At 42.2% G+C, this 26,174-nt stretch overlaps 1 protein-coding gene across 4 annotated transcripts in view; it reads right to left on the reverse strand.

Annotated features, from left to right (window-relative positions):
* Positions 1–26,174, reverse strand: part of LOC134356636 (5'-nucleotidase domain-containing protein 2-like) — a 97,835-nt gene that overhangs the window by 44,727 nt on the left and 26,934 nt on the right. For 2 of the 4 annotated variants that reach the window (XM_063067597.1, XM_063067594.1), the window contains 5 exons: positions 24,854–25,038; positions 20,042–20,116; positions 17,917–17,972; positions 17,440–17,533; positions 7,063–7,191 (listed from right to left, as the gene is read on the reverse strand). In XM_063067597.1, the coding sequence (XP_062923667.1) occupies positions 7,063–7,191; positions 17,440–17,533; positions 17,917–17,972; positions 20,042–20,116; positions 24,854–25,038 (539 nt within the window). The remainder of the gene's footprint in view (positions 1–7,062; positions 7,192–17,439; positions 17,534–17,916; positions 17,973–20,041; positions 20,117–24,853; positions 25,039–26,174) is intronic. The other 2 variants (XM_063067595.1, XM_063067596.1) reach the window with 2 other exon arrangements.

Consider the following 26,174-nt stretch of genomic DNA (forward strand, 5'->3'; position numbering starts at 1 on the left):
CATCATCTTGCCAGACTATTACATTTCCCATTACATTAGTTCATTACCACTGACAATGAAATGAATCTATCCAAAGTCGTTCACAATATGCTTCTGAACACAAGTGTTAATTCTGTCCTGAAGCTCACAGCTGAATCTGGAAACAATGACATGTACAGCTGAGGAACATGCCCTTTTGGCCCACCACGTCTACACTGACTACAATTCCAAATTAAAATAATCCCATCTACCTCACATGATCCATATCTTCATATATCCTATCTGTATCTGTTTGTCTAAATGCCTCTTAAATGTTGCTATTGTATCTGCTTCCACCACTGCCTTCCCAATTCCCAATCCTGCTGGTAGTAAGTTCCAGCACCTACAACTCATTTAAAAAAAACATTCCTTGTACATCTTCAAATGCATCCCCTCTCCTGATACAAATGTGCCCTCTAGTATTGACATTGCCGTCCTCCAACTATCTACCCTAGGCATCATATTTTTATATTCTTCTGTCAGTCCCTGCTGGTCCAGAGAAAACTGTCCAAATTTGTCCAATCTCTCCCTGTAGCTGATATATTCCAATCCAGGAAACTTCTTCTGGACTCTCTCCAAAGTCCCTACGTCCTTCCTATAATGCAGCTGCCAGAACTGCACACAAAACATCAAATGGGGCCAAATCAAAGTAACTTCTAGATATGCAGTGCCCCGAATGATGAAGGCAAGGATGCCATGCATCTTTCATACCACCCTAATATCATGTTTATAAAGTATTATACTGTTCCGGTTATGGTTAATTGAGGCACATCAGGAGCAGGTTAATTTGGTCCAATTAGTCAAAGATTCATGGAAATAGCTAAAAAGGTATAAAGAAGACAAACGAAGTAACAAATTATGTATTTAATTGAAATACAGAATAAATTAGATCAATACTTACTACAGTACTATAAAACTATAATAGTCAGTAATTAATCGGAAGAATTCATTCATGTATGCCAGTGCATTCCTTTGATTGACTGAGAATGAAAATCAGCACACTCACCTAGTGCAGGTAATGGATTACCTTCATACAATGCTTTCGACAATTGCATCTTCCAAATCTTCACTTTCATTGTGACGATCAAGAGGACATAGTCTCAAAATAGAGGGATGTCCTTTTAGAATGGAGATGAGGAGGAATTGCTTTAGCCAGGGAGTGGTGAATCTGTGCAAGTCCTTGCCACAGGCAGCTGTGGAGGTCAAGCCTTTATGTATATTTGAGGCACAGGTTGATAGATTCTTGATTGGTCAGGGCATGAAGGGATACAGGGGTGGGGGGTGGACGGCAGGAGATTGGGCCTGAGGGGAAAATTAAATCAGCCATGATGAAATGACAGAGCAGACTTGATGGGCCAAATAGCTCAATTCTGCTCCTATATCTTATGGTCTTATGACTGTTGATACCTTCAAATTGTTCGTCATTCCTAACTTGACAAAGTAGTGAAATAGTTTCATTTTCAATCCCAGCCATTTCTGGCATCGCCCAGACTGATTGCTTGAAACCGCAGTGAACAAAACGGTTCCAAGTTGTCCTACTGCTCATTTCTTGCCAACTAGCAGTGAGAAAAAGCTCTGCTTTTTAAACATCAGCATGTGCAACTGACACTATTTAAAAATTGTTCATTCTGAGCACAGTGTGGTGTCTAACGGCCACACAACTCTGATACGTGTGTGCGCATGTATGCGCATATGTTTATTCTGAGCAAAGTGAGGTGTCTAACGGCCACACAAGTCTGATGTGTGTGTGCGTGCATATATATAAAAAACTCATGAAAATGAAGACTGTAATCAAGACTTAGTAATTCCTCCCAAATGTCACAATAGATACTTTATAACAGTGTTCTCAAGATCAACTCATTAATGGGCACTGATATCTGTAAATACCCAGCTGGAGCCCAACTGCAGCTGCTCGAGGGTTTCTCAATTCTAGGGACCATGGTTAACGGCAGGGGTCCATGGCATAAAAAAGGTTGAGAAACCCTGTGTGTGGGCACAAATGGGGGCATGGGGTCATTAAGTGCATTCATCTATTGAGACTAACATTGGTAGCTGTCAATTGTATAGTCTTTTTATCTTCTCACGCATAGGTGGCCAGCAACATCATGCCTTTACCTCAACAGGTGAAAATCACAACTGGTTTCCCTGCTTGAACCTGAGTGAAAGTATTATCTGAAGCTAATCTCATTATTATTCTTGAAGTTATTTAGCTGCTTTAGTTCCCTGCTTAATGGACCAGGTTTAAAATCAAGCACAGTTGGAGCTACAAGGCTCACCAATAGCCCCGAGCATTTTAACTGCCCATATGGTTTTTTGGAGAATGGGGAGGGTGAATCTCTTCACCATAAAAGTTTACTCTGGTTATCTTGAAGTATTTTTCTTATCAGGACTGTGTACCAACTCTGCTGTCTGACCACATGTGGTGACGTAGACATAACAATTGTCTTCAAGTTCACGTTTGTGCTCAGTAGCGGGTGTACTTTTTTGCTGGGGGGAGGGGGAATGATTTCTTGCTGCCGCTTGCACGTGGGGGGGGAGCTGGAGGACTTTGGCGTTCTCACATTCAACTGTCGTTCATTCTTTGGGGCACTTCTCTGTTTTCGTGGATGTTTGCGAAGAAAAAGAATTTCAGGATGTATATTGTATACATTCCTCTGACATTAAATTGGACTTTCGAACCTTTGAAGTTAGTTGTTATCTGTGGATTCTTATTGCTTTACTGAGTAGAGTTTTAAACTCATTCTGATGAAAAACTGATGTTGTATCATGTTTTATTTTTATTTTAGAGATACAGTGCGGAACAGACCCTCCCGGCCCTACAAGCTGCACCACCCAGCAACCCTTGATTAACCCGAGTCTAATCACAGGACAATTTACAATGGAGACTAACTGGTATGTCATTGGACTGGGAGAGGGAACCAGAACACCCACGCATTCCATGGGGAGGATCTACAAACTCCTTACAGAGGATGCTGGGATTGAACTCTCAACTCTGACACTAACCACTACGCTACCATGGGGCCCTGTTACAGAACCGTCACGCTTACATGGCCAAATATTGGAAGCCATTTTAATTATTAACATCTGTATAATTTCTGCCTCTCTTTATGAGGACCACAGCCACAATGTTGTAGAAACATAGAAACATAGAAAATAGGTGCAGGAGTAGGCCATTCAGCCCTTCGAGCCTGCACTGCCATTTATTATGATCATGGCTGATCACCCAACTCAGAACCCCGCCCCAGCCTTCCCTCCATACCCCCTGACCCCCGTAGACACAAGTGCCATATCTAACTCCCTCTTAAATATAGCCAATGAACTGGCCTCAACAGTTTCCTGTGGCAGAGAATTCCACAGATTCACCATTCTCTGTGTGAAGAAGTTTTTCCTAATCTCGGTCCTAAAAGGCTTCCCCTCTGTGACCCCTCGTGCTGGACTTCCCCAACATCGGGAACAATCTTCCTGCATCTAGCCTGTTCAATCCCTTTAGGATTTTATACGTTTCAATCAGATCCCCCCTCAATCTTCTAAATTCCAATGAGTACAAGCTCAGTTCATCCAGTCTTTCTTCATATGAAAGTCCTGCCATCCCAGGAATCAATCTGGTGAACCTTCTTTGTACTCCCTCTATGGCAAAGATGTCTTTCCTCAGATTAGGGGACCAAAACTGCACACAATACTCCAGGTGTGGTCTCACCAAGGCATTGTACAACTGCAGTAGTACCTCCCTGCTCCTGTACTCGAATCCTCTCGCTATAAATGCCAGCATACCATTCGCCTTTTTCACCGCCTGCTGTACCTGCATGCCCACTTTCAATGACTGGTGTATAATGACACCCAGGTCTCGTTGCACCTCCCCTTTTCCTAATCGGCCACCATTCAGATAATAATCTGTTTTCCTATTTTTGCCACCAAAGTGGATAACTTCACATTTATCCACATTAAGTTGCATCTGCCATGAATTTGCCCACTCACCCAACCTATCCAAGTCACCCTGCATCCTCTTAGCATCCTCCTCACTGCTAACACTGCCACCCAGCTTCGTGTCATCCGCAAACTTGGAGATGCTGCATTTAATTCCCTCATCCAAGTCATTAATATATATTGTAAACAACTGGGGTCCCAGCACTGAGCCTTGCGGTACCCCACTAGTCACCGCCTGCCATTCTGAAAAGGTCCCGTTTATTCCCACTCTTTGCTTCCTGTCTGTTAACCAATTCTCCACCCACACCAATACCTTACCCCCAATACCGGGTGCTTTAAGTTTGCACACTAATCTCCTGTGTGGGACCTTGTCAAAAGCCTTTTGAAAATCCAAATATACCACATCCACTGGTTCTCCCCTATTCACTCTACTAGTTACATCCTCAAAAAATTCTATGAGATTCGTCAGACATGATTTTCCTTTCACAAATCCATGCTGACTTTGTCCGATCATTTCCCCGCTTTCCAAATGTGCTGTTATCACATCCTTGATAACTGACTCCAGCAGTTTCCCCACCACCGACGTTAGGCTAACCGGTCTATAATTCCCCAGTTTCTCTCTCCCTCCAACTAGTCCAGAATCTAACGAGTTTTGAAAAATTATCACTAATGCATCCACTATTTCTTGGGCTATTCCTTAAGCACTCTAGGATGCAGACCATCTGGCCCTGGGGATTTATCTGCCTTTAATCCCTTCAATTTACCTAACACCACTTCCCTACTAACATGTATTTCGCTCAGTTCCTCCATCTCACTGGACCCTCTGTCCCTTACTATTTCTGGAAGATTATTTATGTCCTCCTTAGTGAAGACAGAACCAAAGTAATTATTCAATTGGTCTGCCATGTCCTTGCTCCCCATAATCAATTCACCTGTTTCTGTCTGCAGGGGACCTACATTTGTCTTTACCAGTCTTTTCCTTTTTACATATCTATAAAAGCTTTTACAGCCCGTTTTTATGTTCCCTGCCAGTTTTCTCTCATAATCTTTTTTCCCCTTCCTAATTAAGCCCTTTGTCCTCCTCTGCTGAACTCTGAATTTCTCCCAGTCCTCAGGTGAGCCACTTTCTCTGGCTAATTTGTATGCTTCTTCTTTGGAATTGATACTATCCCTAATTTCTCTTGTCAGCCACGGGTGCACTACCTTCCTTGATTTATTCTTTTGCCAAACTGGGATGAACAATTGTTGTAGTTCATCCATGCAACCTTTAAATGCTTGCCATTGCATATCCACCGTCAATCCTTTAAGTGTCATTTGCCAGTCTATCTTAGCTAATTCACGTCTCATACCTTCAAAGTTACCCCTCTTTAAGTTCAGAACCTTTGTTTCTGAATTAACTATGTCACTCTCCATCTTAATGAAGAATTCCACCATATTATGGTCACTCTTACCCAAGGGGCCTCTCACGACAAGATTGCTAATTAACCCTTCCTCATTGCTCAAAACCCAGTCCAGAATAGCCTGCTTTCTAGTTGGTTCCTCGACATGTTGGTTCAAAAAACCATCCCGCATACATTCCAAGAAATCCTCTTCCTCAGCACCTTTACCAATTTGGTTCACCCAGTAACCTCTCATTCCTAATGTTAGAGTTTTCCCCAGGGAATTACTCACACACAATGCAAACAGCTATTTAGAAGGGCATGAATTTTGATTACCTCCAACTCTTTTTATTAATGCTCTGGAGCTATTGCTATAGTGCCGATATTAATTTTGAAAATACAGTAATCCGGAGCTAAACTGGTTGTCAAACAGTTTTAAGCTGATAATGCACATAAAGTGCTGGAGGAACTCAGCAGGCCAGGCCGTATGTATGGAAAAAAGCACAGTCGACATTTCAGGCCAAACCCCTTCCAGCAGGACTGGAGAAAAAAAGCCAAGGAATAGATCTACTCCTCATCTTTTTTTTCACTCCAGTCCTGCCAAAGGGTCTCAGCCCAAAACACTGACTGCACTCTTTTCCATAGATGCTGCCTGGCCTGCTGAGTTCCTCCAGCATTTGGCGTGGGATGCTTGTATTTCCAGCAGCTGCAGATTTTCTCTTGTTTGTTTAGTTGATAATGGACTGGCTAGCATCACTGCTTATCATCAAGGACTCTCAATGCCAAACAGTTTTTGATATTCAGCTTCACCCAATGACTTGTAAAGAACCTGGTGCAACTGCACAGCAAACAGCCCTACCACACCTACAGTGAGCCCACGGTATACATCTAGACTATCTGCAATTGGGCTACCCAGCTGGTTATTTATGGATATCAGTGCCCACCCGCTGTATATTGACCCTGAGAACTCAGGTAAAACAAGAGAACGTGAGGATATACTGTTGAGGAACAAACTGGACGTCCAAGTTCTGGTGAATAGGATGTCACTTCTTCCTGCAGTGCATTCTGGGAGAGGTCAGCTTGCCTTGGGGAGATGGTTATGAAATTTTACATTAAACTTCTTCCTTAAGATGAAACATCTGTATTAAGTATGCTTACTCAATAACTACAGGTGTAATTGAATAAAACCATGAGATTTCACGTGGATAGCTTGCTGCAAGCTAGGGATATTTGAGGATATTTTAAAATGAGTGGATCCAGTTTGCCAATAATCAAAGAAGATATGCAGCTGTTGTTCTTAATGACTTTTCTCCATCCATCCAATTTTAACTCTATGAACAAGTCCCACATCTTGTGAATGAAGTGATTCTGCACCATTTGCCCAATTCTATTAGTGCTCAACAATACAATGCATGGAACCACAACCTTTGGTCTGTTGTTACCATGTTGAAGAGCAACTATTTCCAGCCCTTTGTATTTTACTGGCTATCATGATGAAAAAACCTGAACCCAATTATATGTATGATTCAAGCCACAAATTAGTAATGCTGCAATAAAGAAAAAGGATACGCAATCCGAAAGAGAACAAAATGGCGTCAATCAACCCATTTTATTGACAGCAGCTACGAACAAAACAACTTGAAAAAAATTGTACTATTGGCTCAAACGGTTAAAATAGCAACAAGTCTAAAATGTTTCAGCATGGTTTAAGTGCACATGTGGAGTAAATTTTTATACTTACACTTACGTCTCTGAAGAGATGAACAGGGTCATATTCAATGTTGTGATTAATAAAATAGTCATTGACACATGACAGAAGTGTCATTTCAGGCAGAGAGAAAATATCCATGAACTGTTTCATTGAAGGGCCCTAAAATATTAAAACAAAATGCAAATACATAAATATAATCATGACGTAACAATTCCCCAGAAAATCCCTTACATCACAATCTTCTGCTTAGAGGGGAGTTTTAAAAACTATCTGTTGAGCAGGAATAGCTTGACTAAGGCCTTAGAGTTTCACAGTTACAACTTCTCACTGCTCCAAACTTGCTGCTACCTTAATGTGATCCTTAAAGGGACCTGCCAGAGATGAGTTGCAGCCTCTGTAAGTAAACTAGATGCCCGGGTTGAAGCATGGAATGCATATCCTTAGTCTTTTAAAATGGATCTAGTTTAGGGTTACATTTGAATCCACATCTACCACTTCCACTGGCAGCCTGATCCACACTTGCATCATCCTCTGATTGAAGATGATCCCCCTCAGATTCCACTTAAATATTTCACCTTTCACCCTATACCTCTGACCTCTAGGTCTAGTCTAAACTAATCTGAACAGTAAAAGCCTCCAAGCATTCACCCCTTCTTTACTCCTTAATTTTGTATACCTCTAAAAGATCTTTCCTCATTCTCCCACATTCCTGTGAATAAAGTCCACGTCCATTTAACTTTTCTAATAACCAATGGTCCTCAAGACCCAGTAAGTTTTCTTTTCAAATGATGTCATAGTAAAATTGATTGATTGTAACTAGTTCACTTTGGGTTAGGTTATCTTTATTTGAACTGAAATCCAACTGCAATTACTGAATGAACAATAGAAATCACTGCTAAACTATAATGTAGCTTTTGGGAAGCATTTGGAATCAACTCATGGCTTCGTCTGTCTAAGTAGACAATGGATGCGCCCCGTTTTCCGGGGCGCAGACCTGGGCGATGAATATGGAGATCCTGGGCTGCCCAGACATCAAGATCCCTCTCGGCCTTGCGGATGTGGTCCAAAGGAATGTGAAGCAGTACATTTGGCATCAGCTTGGCTGCAGGAGCTGCCGGGAGGTGACATGATACGTCATCCAACCGCCTTAGGGGCTCCACTCCGGATCTGTGTAGGGTTTACTCCTTAGCCTTCTCTTCTCCCGAAGATACCCACAAGGCAGTGGGATCCGTAACCCTGGATAAGGGCCCATACCGGGTACTGTCAGCCAGAGCCAGCTGAGCCCGGGACTCATGTAAGGCAGGGTCATCCCACCCTGTAGTAGTGACATATGGAGCCACTACCCACTACCATGAATCAACTAAGCCACTCAAAATTTGCTGCATTAATGAACTTGACATCTGGGAATCTAAGCACCAATAATATTCTGCATGGAGGTCGGTCACCAGTGGTGTGCCTCAGGGATCTGTTCTGGGACCCTTACCCTTTGTGATTTTTATAAATGACCTGGATGAGGAAGTGGATGGATGGGTTAGTAAGTTTGCTGATGACACAAAGGTTGGGGGTGTTGTGGATAGTGTAGAGGGCTGTCTGAGGTTACAGCGGGACATTGATAGGATGCAAAACTGGGCTGAGAAGTGGCAGATGGAATTCAACACAGATAAGTGTGAGGTGGTTCATTTTGGTAGGTCAAATATGATGGCAGAATATAGTATTGATGGTAAGATTCTTGGCAGTGTGGAGGATCAAAGGGATCTTGCGATCCGAGTCCACAGAACGCTCAAAGCAGCTGCGCAGGTTGACTCTGTGGTTAAGAACGCGTACGGTGTATTGGTCTTCATCAATCTTGGAATTGAATTTAGGAGCCGAGAGGTAACGTTGCAGCTATATAGGACCCTGGTCAGACCCCACTTGGAGTACTGTGCTCAGTTCTGTTGCCTCACTACAGGAATGATGTGGAAGTCATAGAAAGGGTGCAGAGGAGATTTACAAGGATGTTGCCTGGATTAGAGAGCATGCCTTATGAGAATAGACTGAGTGTACTCGGCCTTTTCTCCTTGGAGCGACAGAGGATGAGAGGTGACCTGATAGAGGTGTATAAGATGATGAGAGGCATTGATCGTGTGGATAGTCAGAGGCTTTTTCCCAGGGCTGAAATGGTTGCCACAAGAGGACACAGGTTTAGGGTGCTGGGGAGTAGGTACAGAGGAGATGTCAGGGGTAAGTTTTTTTACTCAGAGAGTGGTGAGTGCATGGAATGGGCAACCAGCAACGGTGGTGGAGGCAGATACGATAGGATCTTTTAAGAGACTTTTGAATAGGTACATGGAGCTTAGAAAAATAGAGAGCTATAGGTAAGCCTAGTAATTTCTAAGGTAGGGCCAAATTTGGCACAACTTTGTGGGCCGAAGGGCCTGTATTGTGCTGTAGGTTTTCTATGTTTCTATGTAGTAGTATCTATCAGACATCTGGAATTCACTTGCTTTTAGAACTTTATATGAAGAAACTTCCTCTTTAAACATCAGACTCCTCTCGTAAAAACCTCTTAATTCATTTAGGACTTTTGCTGGCCTATCACTTAAGATTACAGAAATACAGTCACTACTAATTCACTCAGTGTCAATATATGGTATCAGTATCTCACCTTGCAGAAGAGACACAAAGTACTATATTTAAAACTGATGTGTAAACATATTGCAATTACTAATAAAAAGAAACAGAATTGTTGTTCCAATATATTTTGTTGAAAGACATTAGAATTTTTTTTTTTGTTTACACAAAGCTTAAACAGTCCAGTACAGTCCAAGCTGCTGTTGGCTATGTCCGGCCTGGTTTCAGGAGCACAATCCACTACCAGGTTTATCAACAAAGATTTGTTTACTTTAGTTGGGCCATGACCTGTACTCTCATGCCCTTTACACATCAATAAGTTTACAATTTCATTCCCAGGACATTGGTGTCACCTGTGAGGCCAGCATTAAATTGCTGGCTCACCGGGCTATTGAGATGAATTAAGCATCAAACAAGGCTCATAAAAAAAAGACAATGGCACTGCCACAGGTTTTAATTCATAATTCTGTTCTCCCAAAAAGCCCAAATGCATTATCTTTACACTAAATCATGTCAGTTTCTGTACCATTGATCCTAAAGCCATGATACCAACAACAAAAGTAACAGAGAGATGTAATTTCACTGTTATTCTCAAATTCTCTAGTCACAATCTTGCATTTCACTTTTAGCTGAACTCTAGTTCCAAAGAGTTTATCTTTGGATCTAATTGTTAGTTATTCCACCTAAACTCCAAACCGAGGTAACCAGAATCTTGGCCAGCTGCATCGTGCAGATGATGCTTACATTTGTATTGTCTGAGGACAAGCTTCAAACCTTTAATGATGCAGTCAAAATACCAACCTTAGCACCCCACCCCATGCCCCTCCCATCAATGTACCTATCTAAATTTCTCTCAAATGTTGAAATTGAACCCAAATCCACCATTTGCTCTGGCAGCTCGTTCCACACTCTGACCACCCTCTGAGTAGAAATGTTCCCCCTTATGCTCTCCTTAAACATTTCACCTTTCACCCTTAAACCCATGACCTCTAGTTCTGATCTAACCCAACCTCAGCCAAAAAAGCCTGCTTGTACTGTATTTACCCTATCTATACCCCTCATAATTTTGTATACCTCTATCAAATTTCCTCTCATTCTTCAATGTTCTAAGGACTAAAGTCCTAACTTATTCAAACACCTCCTCTTCTGTAAACTGTATTCAGTCCATGGCTTCCCTACTGTTTTGCCTCACGTCTAAGTCTGTGTCCATCTCCCAAACAGATAGAGATGAAAAAAATTCATTTAAAATCTCCCCCATTTCTTTTGGCTCTGTGCATAGATGACAACTCTGATCTTTAAGGGGACCAATGTTGTCCCTTGCTATCATTCTGCTCGCAATACAGTATATCTGTAGTAGCCCTTGGATTTTTCTTTACCTTGTCTGCTGGAGCAACCTCATGCCATCTCTTTGCCCTCTTCATTTCCTTCTTCTCACAATCTTAGGAACCACTTCTTAAGCAAAGACAGACATTGATGATAAAAGTTACCACTACATTTAGTGCTCTAACATAGCCTTGTGTTGATGGAAGAAGATCAGGGCCCCAGAGCTGGTGTAAAATTTATAGCCTTCTGTGCAGCAGTGACCCTGCTGTCTTTATGCTTTTGAGTCCCAAACTGCCTACAGCAGGCACTGGAAAAATATCACTGACACCATCTCCACAAATTCTTCCAATTCATTGGAAGAACTGAATCAAAATTGGTGTCTACTCACAGATCAATTTCCTCAGTATTGAGACCTTAGCTACACACAGCTTTGTTAGGTTACAGTGTCTGTATGTCAGACCCCTGAATCCTATACAGGCACTTCATTACGAGCTCTTTCAGTGCAGAAATGGCCTAGTGGACAAATCTGTAGTTCCCACAGTAGCCATCTCAGGACCTGCAAAACCAGACAATAGGACAGTACAGGAGAAGATAATGTCCTTCAGCCCACCGTATCTGCACCAACAGTGACACCAATCTGCCTGCATGTGGCACAACCCCCTCTATTCCCTCTTTATAGGTGAAATGTTTAAGGAGAGCATATGTTTCAGGAGTTGAAGTGGGTCATTATTGATCCTGGGTGATTGCCAAAGGTGATAAACAATCATGTATGTAGTAAATCACTGCAATTAACATACAATTATTCAGCTAAAAGACATTTTTCCCCTAAACAATTTCAAACTGCTTAAGATCTCAAAACCATTGCATGTGATTACTACCCAATGTGTTCACAATAATCCAGTAGATTTATCACAACCATTATGCCAAATTTATGCTTATTTGATGAAATACTGTACATTTAAAAGTCCTCATTGGATTTTTAAACATATCTAATAACATAGCCACTGAGGTTATGTTCGGGGCCTTCTGCTGCTGTTGTCTAGCCACTTCAAGGTTTGATGTGTTGTGCATTCAGAGATGAATTTCTGCACACCACCATGTGATTATTTGAGTTACTCCTGTCTTCCTGTCAGCTTGAACCAGATGGACCATTTTCCTCTGACCTCTCTCATTAAAAAGGCATATTTGCCCGCAGAATGCCACTTACTGGATTTTTTTTTTGCTTTTTGCACCATTCTCTGTAAACTCTAGAGACTGTTGTGTGTGAAAATCCCAGAAGATATTTAAGCACCCCATTTGGCATCACAGTCAAAGTCACTTAGATCAAATTTGGTCTGAACAACAGCTGAACCTCTTGACCATGTCTGCATGCTTTTATGCACTGACTTGCTGCCAGTTGATTGGCTGATTAGATAATACTTTAATGAGCAGGTGTACAGGTGTACCTAGTAAAGTGGCCACTGAGTGCACACATACAGCCAGGGGAAATGCAATGAACTATTCAAAGTAGTGACAGTGTAGTGCAAAATCCCCTCTCCCTGCCGCAAAAGTCTCAGCCAGAGACTGCTGTGTAGACTGCAACGGCCCGAGTCAGGCACAATCAGTTAATCTTATTAAGAAAGGGGAAGGAACAAGTATCTTTGAAAGAAAAAATAAGTAGCTGATTGTAGTTAACACATAAAAGCTATATCTCAAGCATATTCAAATATTTGTAGGCTTGTCCTATAAATAGTCTGCAGAAATACAGTATCTCAGAATGGGGACAAAAGTCTGTAGCCCTTCAAATGGTTTCTGAGTTAAAAGGTAGTTAACTAAGTCATTCACTGATCATATCAAGTCTTATTCCTTCCTGAGATTCCATTTGGAATAGACTGATGAAAATACAGCAATTTTTTTGTAAATAAAACACTGAAACAAATTGCTCCATCTCTCCAAAATTAAAAATTGCTTTAAGCATCAAACACAAGACGTATGGGAAAAAAGGTTAGCTGCTTTTTAGTTGAATAGCAAGTTAACTGATCAAATTGGATTCCCCGGCTGCCCTAAGAGTATATCTCTTCATTGCATCAGCGCAGTCTCTATGCTAATAATCATTTAATGCAGTATATTAGTCAGCTAATTTTTTTTCCCATTTTTGTTCCAAATTAGTCTAGATATTGTTTAAAAATTAATCATATAGAATTAAAACAAAAATTCAAAATACATTTTAGCTTGCTATAGAGTAGTCCGTCCTGACCGGTCTGTAATCTGTATAACAGTCTGCGCTCAACATGACCCTGCTGTGTAGAACATCTGATATATCCTTTTGGTGCAGCAGGATAGTCTAAGGGGTGTCAATGTTTCAAATGGGGATGTCTCCAGGTTGTCTCGAACCTGACTTTCTGTTGAAACTGTATATTTGTTATCCCCAGGCCTAATTCTGTGCAGAGCTCCAGAAGTAACCACGCAGTTACTGTTTCCGACACCATGATGAGCTAAGAATCCTGGCCAGACCTCGACATCTCTACCCACTCTGGCACTGAAGTTGCCTAGGACGATGATCTTGTCTGCCTTCTCTGTTTCCAATAGGAGGGATTTCAGCTCCCCTAGAACTCCTCTTTGACAGCAGGGTCTGCTTGCAGTGTGGAGGCATAGACATTCACAAGGGTGACAAATCGGTTGTCTTGCAGCTGGAGCCTCAGGGGCAAAGGTCAGTGTGATTGCCCGACCGGTAGGCTTTGAAGTTTATTGACGATGGTGTATTTGTCCATGAAGCCTATCCCTGAGAGCCTGCCCTCATTGCTGTTTCTGCCTGACCAGAAGAGAGTGCAGGCTGCACCATGCTCTATCAAAGATTGTTGACCTACAAAACGTACTTCACTTAGAGCAGCAGGGTCAATGTCCAGACGAGCTAGTTCTGGTGCCACGAGCGCTGAGCGTCTTTGGAGTCGGTCACCTCTGTAGAGTCCTGCATTGTCCGTACATTGAGATGGTAGATTTCTTTGATTTATTTTCCTTTTTCTTACTGCTTGAGTGAGATGCCAGTTGGTCACCGAGAGCCAAACGGGTGGTGGTGAGGCAAGCTTTTTGTGGACCACCTTTTCTAGGTCTGTCTCCATCCGGAACGAGCAGTGCTATCCCTGAAGAGGCAGCTCGGTCAGTCAGAGGGCTGCTGCCTCAGGTCGACAGACAGACAACCCATGGGTCTGAGCTGCCTTCATGCAGAATTGAGACTGCGACCTGTTGTTTCGCCCCATCTCCATCGCTGTAGGACTTTTCTTCCTGCCTGCGCTGTGTAGGTTTATAGTGAGGTTTGGCGTGCGCCGACCGATTCCACTCTTTAGGCCAGAGGTTGTTCCACAATGGCACAGTGAGCTGTGATGACTGTGGCAACCAGGTGGCTGTAGGTTGAGTATCAGATTTTCTTTCTCTTAGACAGACTGCCCAGCAAGGCTAACGAGTCCCATCTACTTGGGCTTGGAATCGCAGTCGTCCTCCTACTAAGCCGGCTGCCAACCAAGGCCGATAAGCCCAGGCTACCCACCCAATTATACCACTGGACCCTCAGTCACACCATGATATAGCAGAATCAGCAAGAACAGGGGCACCACCCGAAGGCATTGCTATGGACACAACAGCGTAGGAAGGCCATATGTGAGAGACTTCCTGCATGGCAAGCCAAACAGTGGTTCTGCAGCCAACACTGTACTTGGAAAGGAGAGGATATGGGAGACGCTTCACCTTCCTTAAGTGAGCAGGACGTCCAGCCCAGGACTCACCCATCAGGGCAAAAGTCAAAAAAGTCAAAAGTCGGCTGTCAAGCCAACAACAAGGAAAAGGGCACAACCCATGGTCTTTGGCCTCTGAGATGTATTCTAGATCGAGCTAAGGGAGAAACTGGACAGCAAGGGCACCCCAAGCACAGACTCCGACATGGGAGCACATGAAGACTGCTATCCAATATGGGGCTGTCGAGGTAGTTGGGTACTCCTTAAGAAGAAACAAGGACTGACTGGTTTGATGAAAACAATGTTGAAATCCAGAATGTGCTCCGGAAAAAACACGTCTCCCATCAAGTGATGCTGTCTAGACCTGATGACCGAGCGGCCAAGGCAGAATAGAGTTGCATGCAGCACCTGAGCCTTCTCTACGGCGGACTGCCCTAGCAGAATGAACACAGCACTACACAGACCCTGGCAATACTCGAGCCTTCCATGAATCACTGTGTGTAGTGTACGATCCAACCCGTCAGATTCAAGCCCCTCTATGCTCATCTGACTGCTCCAGCCTGCTGACAAACAAGGAAACCATCATGAGGCGATGGACAGGGCACTACAAGAGCCTTTTTGGGGATAATTATCAAGTACAAGAAGCATCCTCTGAAATGCTGCCCCAGCATGATGTCCGGCCAGCTCTGGACAAAATTACAGCTGCAATTTCCAAGCTGGAATGCCATAAGGCCTCAAGCACGGATGGGATCCCAGTGGAAGCACACAGAATGGGTGGAGACATTCTCCCGAGTGAGCTGCTGGAAGAAAGGTTCAATCCCAAATGACCTACGCGAGGCTGAAATTGTCTCCCTGCACAAGAAGAAAGGGGAGAAATCAGACTACTTCAACTACAGAGGCATTACCTACTGTCCACCGCCAGGAAGACTCTCAGCAGAATTCTCTCGGACAGAATCATCTCTAACATTGCCGAATGCAACCTTACAGAGAGTCAGTGCAGATTCCGACTGAACAGGCGCACATCCGACATGATCTTTGTCCTGCGCCAGATACAGAAGTGTTGTGAACAGAACATGGGACTGTATGCAACATTCATTGACCTGACCGAGGCCTTTGATGCAGTCAGCCGCAATAGTCTCTGGAAGATTCTTTCGAAGTTCAGCTGTCCCCTGAAATTCCTCACCATTCTGCAACAGCTCCATGAAGGCCAAAGCGGTCGGGTTAAACACAACAGCAACCCGTCTGACCCGTTCCCCATCAGTACCGGTGTGAAACAAGGCTGTGTTTCAGCACCAATGCTCTTTGCCATCTTTTTCAGCATGATGCCATGAGAAGTGAGAGAGACCACCTTGGAGAGCATCTGCATTCGGTTCCACACCGACGGAAATATCTTCAACCTCTGCCGTGCTCTCGCCTGAACAAAAGCCATACAAGGGCCCATTCTCGAGCTCCCATAAGCGGACGAGTGTGCTCTTCTCACGCACACAGAGGACGCACGACAGGCCGCAGTCACTCTGTTTGCCAAGGCTGCAAGAGCTTTTGGGTTAACAGACTGTCTGAAGAAAACAATGATCCTCCATCAGACAGCCCCTCCTGGTGTTTATAAATGCACCTCATATCACCATTAATGCCCACCCTCTCACCACGGTGGAGAGGCTCACCTACCTGGGCAGCGTCAGCTTTGATGCTACCGTAGTAAAGGACGTTGACAATCGACTCACCACAGCCAGAACAGCCTCCAGCAATGTGTGTGGAAGAGCCACCAGCTGCATTTGTCCACAAAAATCCACGTGTACAGTGGTGCCATTGTCACAACACTGCTATACGACTCCGAAGCCTGGGTCTTGCACCACAAGCAAATTCAATTGCATCAGTACTGCCTCCGCTCCATCAAGAGTATCAGCTGGCAGGATCGTGTCTCCAACAACGAGGTCCTGGACGAGGCTCAACTTCCAAGCATTGAAGCCACTTTGCTGCTCAGGCAACTCCGCTGGCCAGGCCATGTGTCTCGCATGGACAACTCCAGGTACTCTACAGAGAACTCTCTCAGGGCAAGAGAGATTGTGGTGCTCCATGCAAGAGGTACTAAGACCAACTTAAGCAGCAGCTCTCTCAGGCAAATATTGAGGTCCATGAGTGTCAGCAGCTGACTTGTGACAGACCGCTGGAGAACGCTGATCCATGGAGCAGCCAAGAATTTTGAAGAATTCATAAGAGCATCTGCTGAAGAGAAGAGGAGACACAGGAAGGATCCTACTACCCAGGCGTCCGCACCTCAGCTGTTCTCGTGTCCCTACTGTGCCATAGTCTGCAGATCCAGACCTGGCCTCGACAGTCGACAATGATCGTGCTGTCGCTCCGGAGGAACTTTTCTTCCCTCCAGATCTTCACAAGGGAACAACCAGCCATCATCACCAGAGTAGCCTGTGTTACTCTGACAATGATTTCCCTTGGATAAGAGCTGCAACCACAACTTATCAATGAAAACAAATCGAATTCTGCCTGTCTTTGCCAGAATCTTAAGAACAGTCAGCCTGCTCCTAGACCTCCAACTCACATCACTCTCAACTTGATCAAATTGGCAGATCATCTAAGTTTCTCATCCTGCTCACCAATGAACAGTTCTAGCCTTCTCCCCTTCCATTCCTCATTGACCTTTTAAATGCATATCTCAAACTCAAAAAGCTTCCCCTTATCGCTGTATTTGCAATTTACAACACTTTGAGTATTTATCATTATATAAATAAATACTGAAAAGAAAGGTTACCTTGCCATAGAAGTCACTCATTTGATGTAGAGGAACATGCTGGGTTCCTTCATACATGTGTAACACTTCATCATCTGGTACTGGATTGAGTCCCCTGTAAACATGTACATATTAAGTATATATTATTGACAGAACATGCGTCCTACATGAATGGAAAGCATTAGGATATCAGATGACTACAAGAGTTCTATCAACAAACATTCTACATGACCACCATCTGCTTCTCAAGATGGGTAATAAACGACTGTGCTAACAACATTACTCAAGAACTAATTCTGAAACTGCAGCAATGCAGAAAGTGAATATTAACTTATGATTTAAGTTTTAAAAGGGTGAGAGGAATAATAAATCAGCCATGATTGAATGGCAGGGCGAACTGAATGGTTCGAATAGCCTAATTCTGTTCCTATGTCTTATAGTCTTATGGTCTAATTCCCATTTCACATAAAATATTGTACAGCACCATAGATTACATACCTATATGCCGTTCCTAACTGGGCATAGTGGAAAGCATCAATCTTCATTAGAACTCCCTATCAAAAACAAAGTGCAAATTTATATACTGGACTTTAAAAAAAAATTCAGAGCAAAATTACTGCCCTGTAATAACCCATTTCACAGTTTGGCTTAGGTAGAAGTTCACACAAATCTGATACGTCAGTTAAAATATATTTTTATTCCCATCAGTCGAGGGCAATTACACAAGTCAATAGAGCTGCATTTCACATACACCTGATTGACTTGAGACACTTTATTTGGTATCCACGCATAGTCTGCCATCACTGAGCAATAAGCACTGACGCAGTGTTTGGAATTTATCCACACAAGGAAATAGTAGCACATCTGTTTCTAGGACAGGATTGTCATTGGCAAGACCAGTATTTATTAATAGTCTGTAACTGGTATAAGAAGTTAATGGTAATACAATGTTAGAAAATTTCAAGACTTAGATTCTATAGTAAGGATGTATCAATGGAACATTGACCAATGATAATGGATAAGTATCCATTCAAGTGGCATATTTTTCATGTGGATTTGCAATTGACCTGCCTTGCAAAAAGACAGTAGACCACACATGAAGATGATTCAGTTAACACCATTAATTAACCTCGCCATTCTGGCCCCTAGACAAGATATGCATGTAACAGAATCATGGATCATAACATTTCTCACTAAATGAGGGGGTGACGAAGCCACCTATGGGAACAACTAATGATGCTGAACTTATCTAGCAAATGTAAACATTGTAATACTTGAGACCAATCTGTATTACCTAGGTAGTTTGTTTTCATACAGTATAGCACAGCTGAGTGAGCATTGTGTTGCAAAGTATATGTGGTTATTGTAAGGCTGTAATGCTTAACCAAACTGTCCCATTATATCTCAGAAAAAGGAAAAGTGTCACAGTAGATGGACCATCTCTGCAACACAAAACACAGCATGCAGAACTGTACAGTGAATAAGGCAGGTGGAATGAAGTCATTCCCAGCCACATATACCTCCCATGGAAAAGATACAAATGATGCCATAGAAGAAACTAGTTAACATTTTAAAGTCAAATGAATAAAACCTAGTGGAAAGAGAAAGGAACACATGTAAAAAAGGGGAAATGAAAGATAGATATGGAAGACAAAAAAGCAGGTGAGAAACAAAAATTGGGAGAATAAAAAAGCAGGTAAATTAAACATTGAATAAAAGGAAATTCATCAGGCACCACAAGAGCCGTGGAGACATTAAAATGAACTAAAAGGAAGAAAATAAAGCTGAAAACAGAGACAGAACAAGATTTTAACTAAGTTAACATTAATGGATACCAAAGCTTACCCAGCTTCAAAGCTTGGCTAACTTACAGGTAAAAATTCACACACAAAATGCTGGAGGAACTCAGCAGATCAAGCAGCATCTATAAAAGAAGAATATTTCAGGCCAAGACCCTTCAGCCAGATGAAGGGCCCTGGCCTGAAAAGTCGACTGTTTCATCCTCTCCACAGATACTACGTATACTACCCTCACTCAGGGGTTTTCCCCGTCTCTCGAGCTAGACAGATAGATAACTCCCGTCCTGGTGTAGCTGTACTTGAAGGCAATTACAGTATGCCAAGAGTCCATCTAAGAATACAGTACTTCTCCCCCTGGAACTTGCAGTAACAAAAGGCAGATTCAAATACTGCTTAAATCGCCCTTGACTTCCAACAAGTTGCCTCTAACTGACTGAACTTCACAAACGTTATAAAATGGCCACCCTGATGAAAGCCAATTACTTAACAATGTGATAATAAGCAATCAACATCAGTTGGGTCCCTCAAGTAAGCAGTAAGAACTAGTAATTAGAAATAAAATAACAATCCACTTCAGGGAAGACATAACACTGCCTAATCTGCTGAGTTCCTCCAGCATTTTGCACGTGTTCCTCTGGATTTCCAACATTGGCGGAAACTGCAAAATTCACATGTATACATTCATTAATGTACTGTGGCTTCATGGAATAACATGCATGTTCTGCTAAGAGGGTGTGTGATGATAGATAACACTGAAGTTTGGCTGGGCAGATTTATTTACTACACACTTGTTAATGAAGACTGATTCCTTATTGAACTGTTACCTTGCGCACATCATAATGGAGGCCTCTGATGGCAAAGTTTGGTTGGTATTCATACTCTTTGATCCCTTCTGGATACTACAAGAGATAATTGAAGATGAAAATAAACACTTAAGAGGGAAAAAAAAGTATAAAACTTTTGCCAGCTGCGCATTGTTGAAAGAGGACACACAATACAGGCTTCTGGTCTTTACATGCCCGGGAACAGAAGAAGAGCTGGCAGAACCATACACATGAAATGGAGCAGAACGGAAAGGGAGAAATGCAGAATAAACTGTTTTAAGCAATAAAATTTGAAATTCTTTGAGCTTTCGTATTGAAACTTGTCTAATCGTATTAATTAAACTTCATCAAATGAAGTGGAACTCTTACTTACTATACGCCTTGTAAGTTATTACCTTTTACTTGTTTTGTGTTCGGACCCTACTATACTGGTATCTAATCAAATGCAGCCAGTATCTGTGTACCCTCTGACCCTGTTTTGGGTCTTTGGAAAGAGTGTCAGAACTCCCATTACTACAGAAAAGTTTGACGGTCAGCATTGCACCACTTCAGCTAAACATTATAACTAACACGGCATCTTTCTTTAAAGAAGTGATTCTGCATGCATTTTCAAGCATAAACTTTACCCAAACAAGGACAAAGCCTTGAAATTGCTTTAACATCCAAATGTTAAATTAATTTCCTTTGTCCACCATTTAACAGATAGAAAACAATTCCAGGAGATTACTGACCATTACAGCGGCAATTTTTGGCTCCTTTCCTAGTGCAATAATTAATGATTTCTTTTGCTTGTCAGTGAATGAACTGTATTAATTACGCCCAATCAATTAGCTTCTGTCAAGAGTGACACATTCAAAGAATTCACCATGTCCATTAATCCCGTGGAACAGATTTATTGCACAGAGACCCGTGTATACAGTTTACTCTATGAAATCCATGCAAAGTATCTAATTACACCCTGATGTACATACCAATATATCATCATCTAGATGTGATTGAGAAAAAGAAACAAAAATGTAGGATCAAAAACTGCTTATTTACTACCACATTAAAAAATAGCCATTTAGCTCTTGTCAGCTGCCAGGCCAGCAACCTCATTCATCCCCTTATTTCCCTAAGCCCCAGCCACCCATTCCCTAGGCCCCAGCCACCCATTCCCTAGGCCCCATCTACCCTTTCCCTAGGCCCAAGCCACCCATTCCCTAGGTCCCAGCCACCCATTCCCTAGGTCCCAGCCACCCATTCCCTAGGCCCCAGCTACCCATTCCATAGGCCTCAGCTACCCACTTCATTCTTATTCCTCTTATTCACCCTTCCATTCTTTGACTCATTTGCATCTCACCTACACTAGGATTAACTTTCAATTGGTAATTAACCTATCAGTATGTCTTTGGGATGTCAGGGGAAACTGGAGCTTCCATGGGAAATGCATGTAATCCTAGAGAATACATAGTGTCACAGAGACAGCACCCAAAGATAGGATTTCCTGTTTACTTGTCTCTCAGCTGGAGCTGAGAAGGTATCAGAAATATAGTGCATGTCCACTAGCAGCTTAAAAATACCAAAGTTGCAGGTGTAATCTTATCTCTAGGATGTGTTTATTTTTGCATTGGTGGCGTACAAAGGACTAATCTTTCTTGTTCTTCCCTCAGGTCCTGGAACTCAACAGTGGTCATTAGAATCTTTGTGGAACTCTTCAGGTGGCAATTTAGACTGTATCTGTAGAATATTTATTTATAGGAACAAAGGTCCTTCAAGGAATAAGATATATCTGGCCAGGTGGGATGCAACTCGCTGCCCTCCCCATGTGGTGGACTTTTCAGTTCAGAGGCAATTTAGGATGAACAATAAAATGGCAGGCACTGTCCATAACATTTATATCTTGTGAACAAACACAAAATATAAAAATACATAACAAACTACAAGAGACTGAGGGGGAGGAAAGAGTAAATCCAGCTGGTCCCTCCCTCTCTGAGTAATGAAGCATAAAGATCACCAGAAACATCCCACCGTTCTTCCATCCAAAAGCAGGCCTTGATCCTGTGTACAAGTCAGTTCCATGCTGTACAATGGAGATTGTTACATTAGCACGTAGTTGCCCAATGAAGCCGGCAAAATCCTGAGGTGCACATATTGAATGACTGATATATCAGCTAATCACGTACACAAGCTCTCCTTCTGGGCTGGTTTATCTGATATCATTCTTCAAATCAGAGACTTCAGAAATGCCATCACTAATCTACATATATCTGCAGTCTCAAAATTTCCACCTAAAGGACCCTTCAAAGATCTTAGCCCATTCCATCTCCTTGCAACATCATTCACTATATTCTAATCAAACACCACCAGCATTTTCTGTCCACAGCTCTCAAGGTCACCTTCTGCACCTGTTTCTATGCTGTTGATTACTGGTTCAATACTTTAAAAAAAAACGTATGGGCTAACAAGTTGGAGGAGGGTATAGAAAGGCTAGCTGAATGGGCAAGAAGTTGGCAGATGGAGTACAAGATAGGAAAATGTGGTCAGTAAGACAAAGGAGGTGATGATAAAGACTAAACCTGCACTGCTCCCTGTTACTATTGATGGTGAGGACATGGATGTGGTGAGGACCTACAAGTCCCTGGGGGTGCACCTGGATGACGGACTTGAGTTGAGCACCAGCACAGAGGCTGTGTACAAGAAGGGCCAGAGTCACCTCTACTTCCTGAGGAGATTGAGGACCTTTGGAGTATCGCCTTCACATGTTCTATCAGTCTGTTGTCGCCGGTATAATTTTCTATACGGTGGTGTGCTGGGGCAATGGCATCAATACAGGTGATGTCAACAGGCTGAATAAACTGATCAGAAAGGCTGGCTTTGTTATAGGAGTCAAACTGGACACACTGGAGGCTGTGGTAGAACAAAGGACGCCACAGAAAATCCTGGCAATTTTGGACAACATTTCTCACCCTCTGCATGCCACCTTGGCTGAACAGAAGAGCAGTTTTAGTAATTGACTGAGACAACTGGCACTGCTCCAAAGAGCGCTGTGAGGTCATTCTTACCCTCGGCCTTTAGGCTTTATAATGAGTCAACCTAAAACCAGGGAAGTGATGACCCCCCTCCTGTTAGACTGTTATTAACCTCTGTTTATCAGAGCTGTTTAAGCTCTGTTTACCACACCCTGCGCAAAACTACCATCAATTCTTATCTGGACGGTGTGAATGTGCACCCATTACTGTATAATATTATCATTATTCTTGCACTACCATCTTATCAGACTGAATTTGTAAATCTTTTACATCTTATTTTTAAGGTAACTTATTTCTTTATTTTTACTTCTCTTCTAATATTTGTAAATCAGTGCACTTGTAATGCTACTGAGGCACTGTAATTTCCTTTGGAACCAATAAAGTATCTACCTATCTGGAGGGAAAAATAACAAAGCAAAATTATTCATACATAGTAGTGCAAGGGGATCTGGGATTTCAAAAGCTATGGAACAAAAGTTATCATGTAGGTATTTTGGAACTCCAATGGAATATTAAGCTTTACTGAAAGGGTTACATAAACTACAATTAGGATAGTATTGACAGCACCTGGAGTAGTGCAGACAGTTCTCATCTCCACATTTAATGAAGAACACATTTGCTTTCGAGGCAGAGCACTCTGAGAAAAGGTTGAATTGCATAGGTCTATATTCAATGGAATTTAAAAGAATGAGAAGCAGTCTTATTGAAACACAAGTTTAGGGAGGAATTTGCTGCACTTCTACCAAAACAATGTTTCCTTTAGTGGGGAAATCTAGAACCAGATAATAGTTTCAGTTTAAGGAGTTGTCCAATCCTTCTCTCAGGAAATGAGTGAACATTTGGAATCCTTCACTCCAGAGAACTGTGGAGGGGAAATCAATAACCACTCAAGGCACAGACTAACAGCCATTGAAGCTACAAGGAATTTATTGGGCATGGGGAGAGAGAGGAAAGTGACATTGAGGCCATGATATGTAACAGAATAGCCTCGAGGTTACTTGTATTTCAGATGTTGTTTGCCAAATATCTCAGGAACACAGGAGCAGTAGACCAGTTAGTACTCAAGCCTGGCTCTCCACTCAGCATGATCGTGGTTGATATGTCACAGGTTTTAACCCTTCTGTGCCATTTTCCCCATGGTACTCAATTCCTCAACCTTATGAAAAATGTATCTAACCTCCTCTAGATTATCTAGCTTTCACAAATCTATACAGAGGGTATAGAAATCTACAAATTCATCATGTCTTGCAAGAGTCTTAGAGTTATTACTTTCTATATTAATTACATACAGTAAATAATTAGAAATAATCCACACTCCAATTAACTGGCAATAATTTCACCAAACAAAATCTTGTAGAAATCAGTGTCACTCCATTGCCAATTAATACTTCAAAAAATAATCTCATAGCTAAGAAAAATATTATTTAATAAGAATAAGTTGAACTATTGAAGATAACACCTTCCAACTGCAAGGACACCTTTTGGCATGAGATGAAAATGTAGAGTTTCTTTAAATTCCATGACCTACCAACAGTATACATTTCATTTTGTGGATTCCAATGTAATTGACAATTAAGCTTGAAATACTTCCAAAAAGCAACAAATAAAAATGCAAAATCCCATAAGAACTCAGATCAGCCAGCATCTGTAGAGAGAAAAGCAGTTAATATTTCAGCTAACACACACAAAATGCTGGAGGAACTCAGCAGGCCAGGCAGCATCTATGGAAAAGAGTACAGTCGATGCTTCAGGCCGAGACCCTTCATCAGGACTCATGAGAACCTATCAATGGATAACATACCTTGTATTCATCAATGAGGATTTCACGTGCAGTGTCAAAGATCATTGTATGCACAGAATTGGAGTACTGTGCAAGAGTATAATCATAATCAAATCCATAGATTTCAATGTTCCCCAACTTAACCTCATTGTTTGAATAAATATTTGCTGGATTGAGAATGTGGCAGATTCCAGGGGGAATAAGTTCTAAAGAGAAAGAAAAACAAATTTAATTGCAAAAATACTAAAAACCTTATACTGATCTTAGAAGTGTCATATTCTGAAGAGTCACACATAACAGTCTAAATAAAGTAACCGACTTAAATAGCATTCCTTTAAATTTCCCATTGGCAAATTTCAAATATAGGTGAAGTAAAATAATTAGAGCATTCAAACATTTTTAGCTTTAAAAAAATCCATTTAAACACATGTAATTTCTTCATGGCAATAAAAATGTAGATGCTGGATGTCGAAAACCATAAAGTAGTAAATGCCCTGTGAGTCAGGAAGCATCAGTGGGCGAAGAAAAACAGAGTCAATGTCCTGAGTTAGGTACCCCTCAAGAGAATTGGAAAAGCAAAAGACACCAATGTTGTAAGCTGCAGAGACAGCAAGTTGGAGAATGCACAGGATATGTCTGTGAAAGGGTGTAGACTAAGGTTGTCAAAGGCAACATCCATTCTAAAAACTGTCAGTTGGAGCAAAATAATTTTAAAAAATGAAATAAAGACCAAGCCATATCTATGGAAGGGAGGAGTTATCTAAAATTATTAAACTGAACATTAATTCCCAGGAGATGCAACATGCTTTGTCAGAAGATGACATGTTGGTCCTGAGCTTGGACCTCCAGTTGCTGTGCTGCAGTCAGAGAAATCAAATCCTTGCAGAACATTACATTTCTGTCCACCTGGATAACCACAAGCTTCCAGTCATCCATCACTTTAACTCTCCATTCCACTACCTTCTGACCACTGTCTCTGACCTTCTACGTTGCTCCAATGATGCCCAACACAAGTTCAACAACAGCATTTCATCTTTTGATTAGATGCATCGTAAAGTCAGGGCCGGATTAACCTATTAGCAAAAGTAGTATATGCTACGGGCCCGCATTTTCGAGGGCCCTGCCCCGCACTAAATGCTTGCAAGCTGTAGCCTGGTGAAATCGGCATCTCACTGTGTTCTCACAACGATCTGGCAACGCTGTTGTTTCCATGTCAGGGGAGCTGCATGTTGCATGGTATGTATGTGTAGGCGTGTGTTGGCTCCTTGCTGTGTCGTGGTGACCTTTGTGCTATCTCCCACGTTCCCAAGCCGCTGGAGGGTGATCGCCACGGTGAGCCTGC

Source organism: Mobula hypostoma, chromosome 15 (genome assembly GCF_963921235.1).
Source record: "Mobula hypostoma chromosome 15, sMobHyp1.1, whole genome shotgun sequence".
In the NCBI taxonomy this organism is placed as follows: Eukaryota; Metazoa; Chordata; class Chondrichthyes; order Myliobatiformes; family Myliobatidae; genus Mobula; species Mobula hypostoma.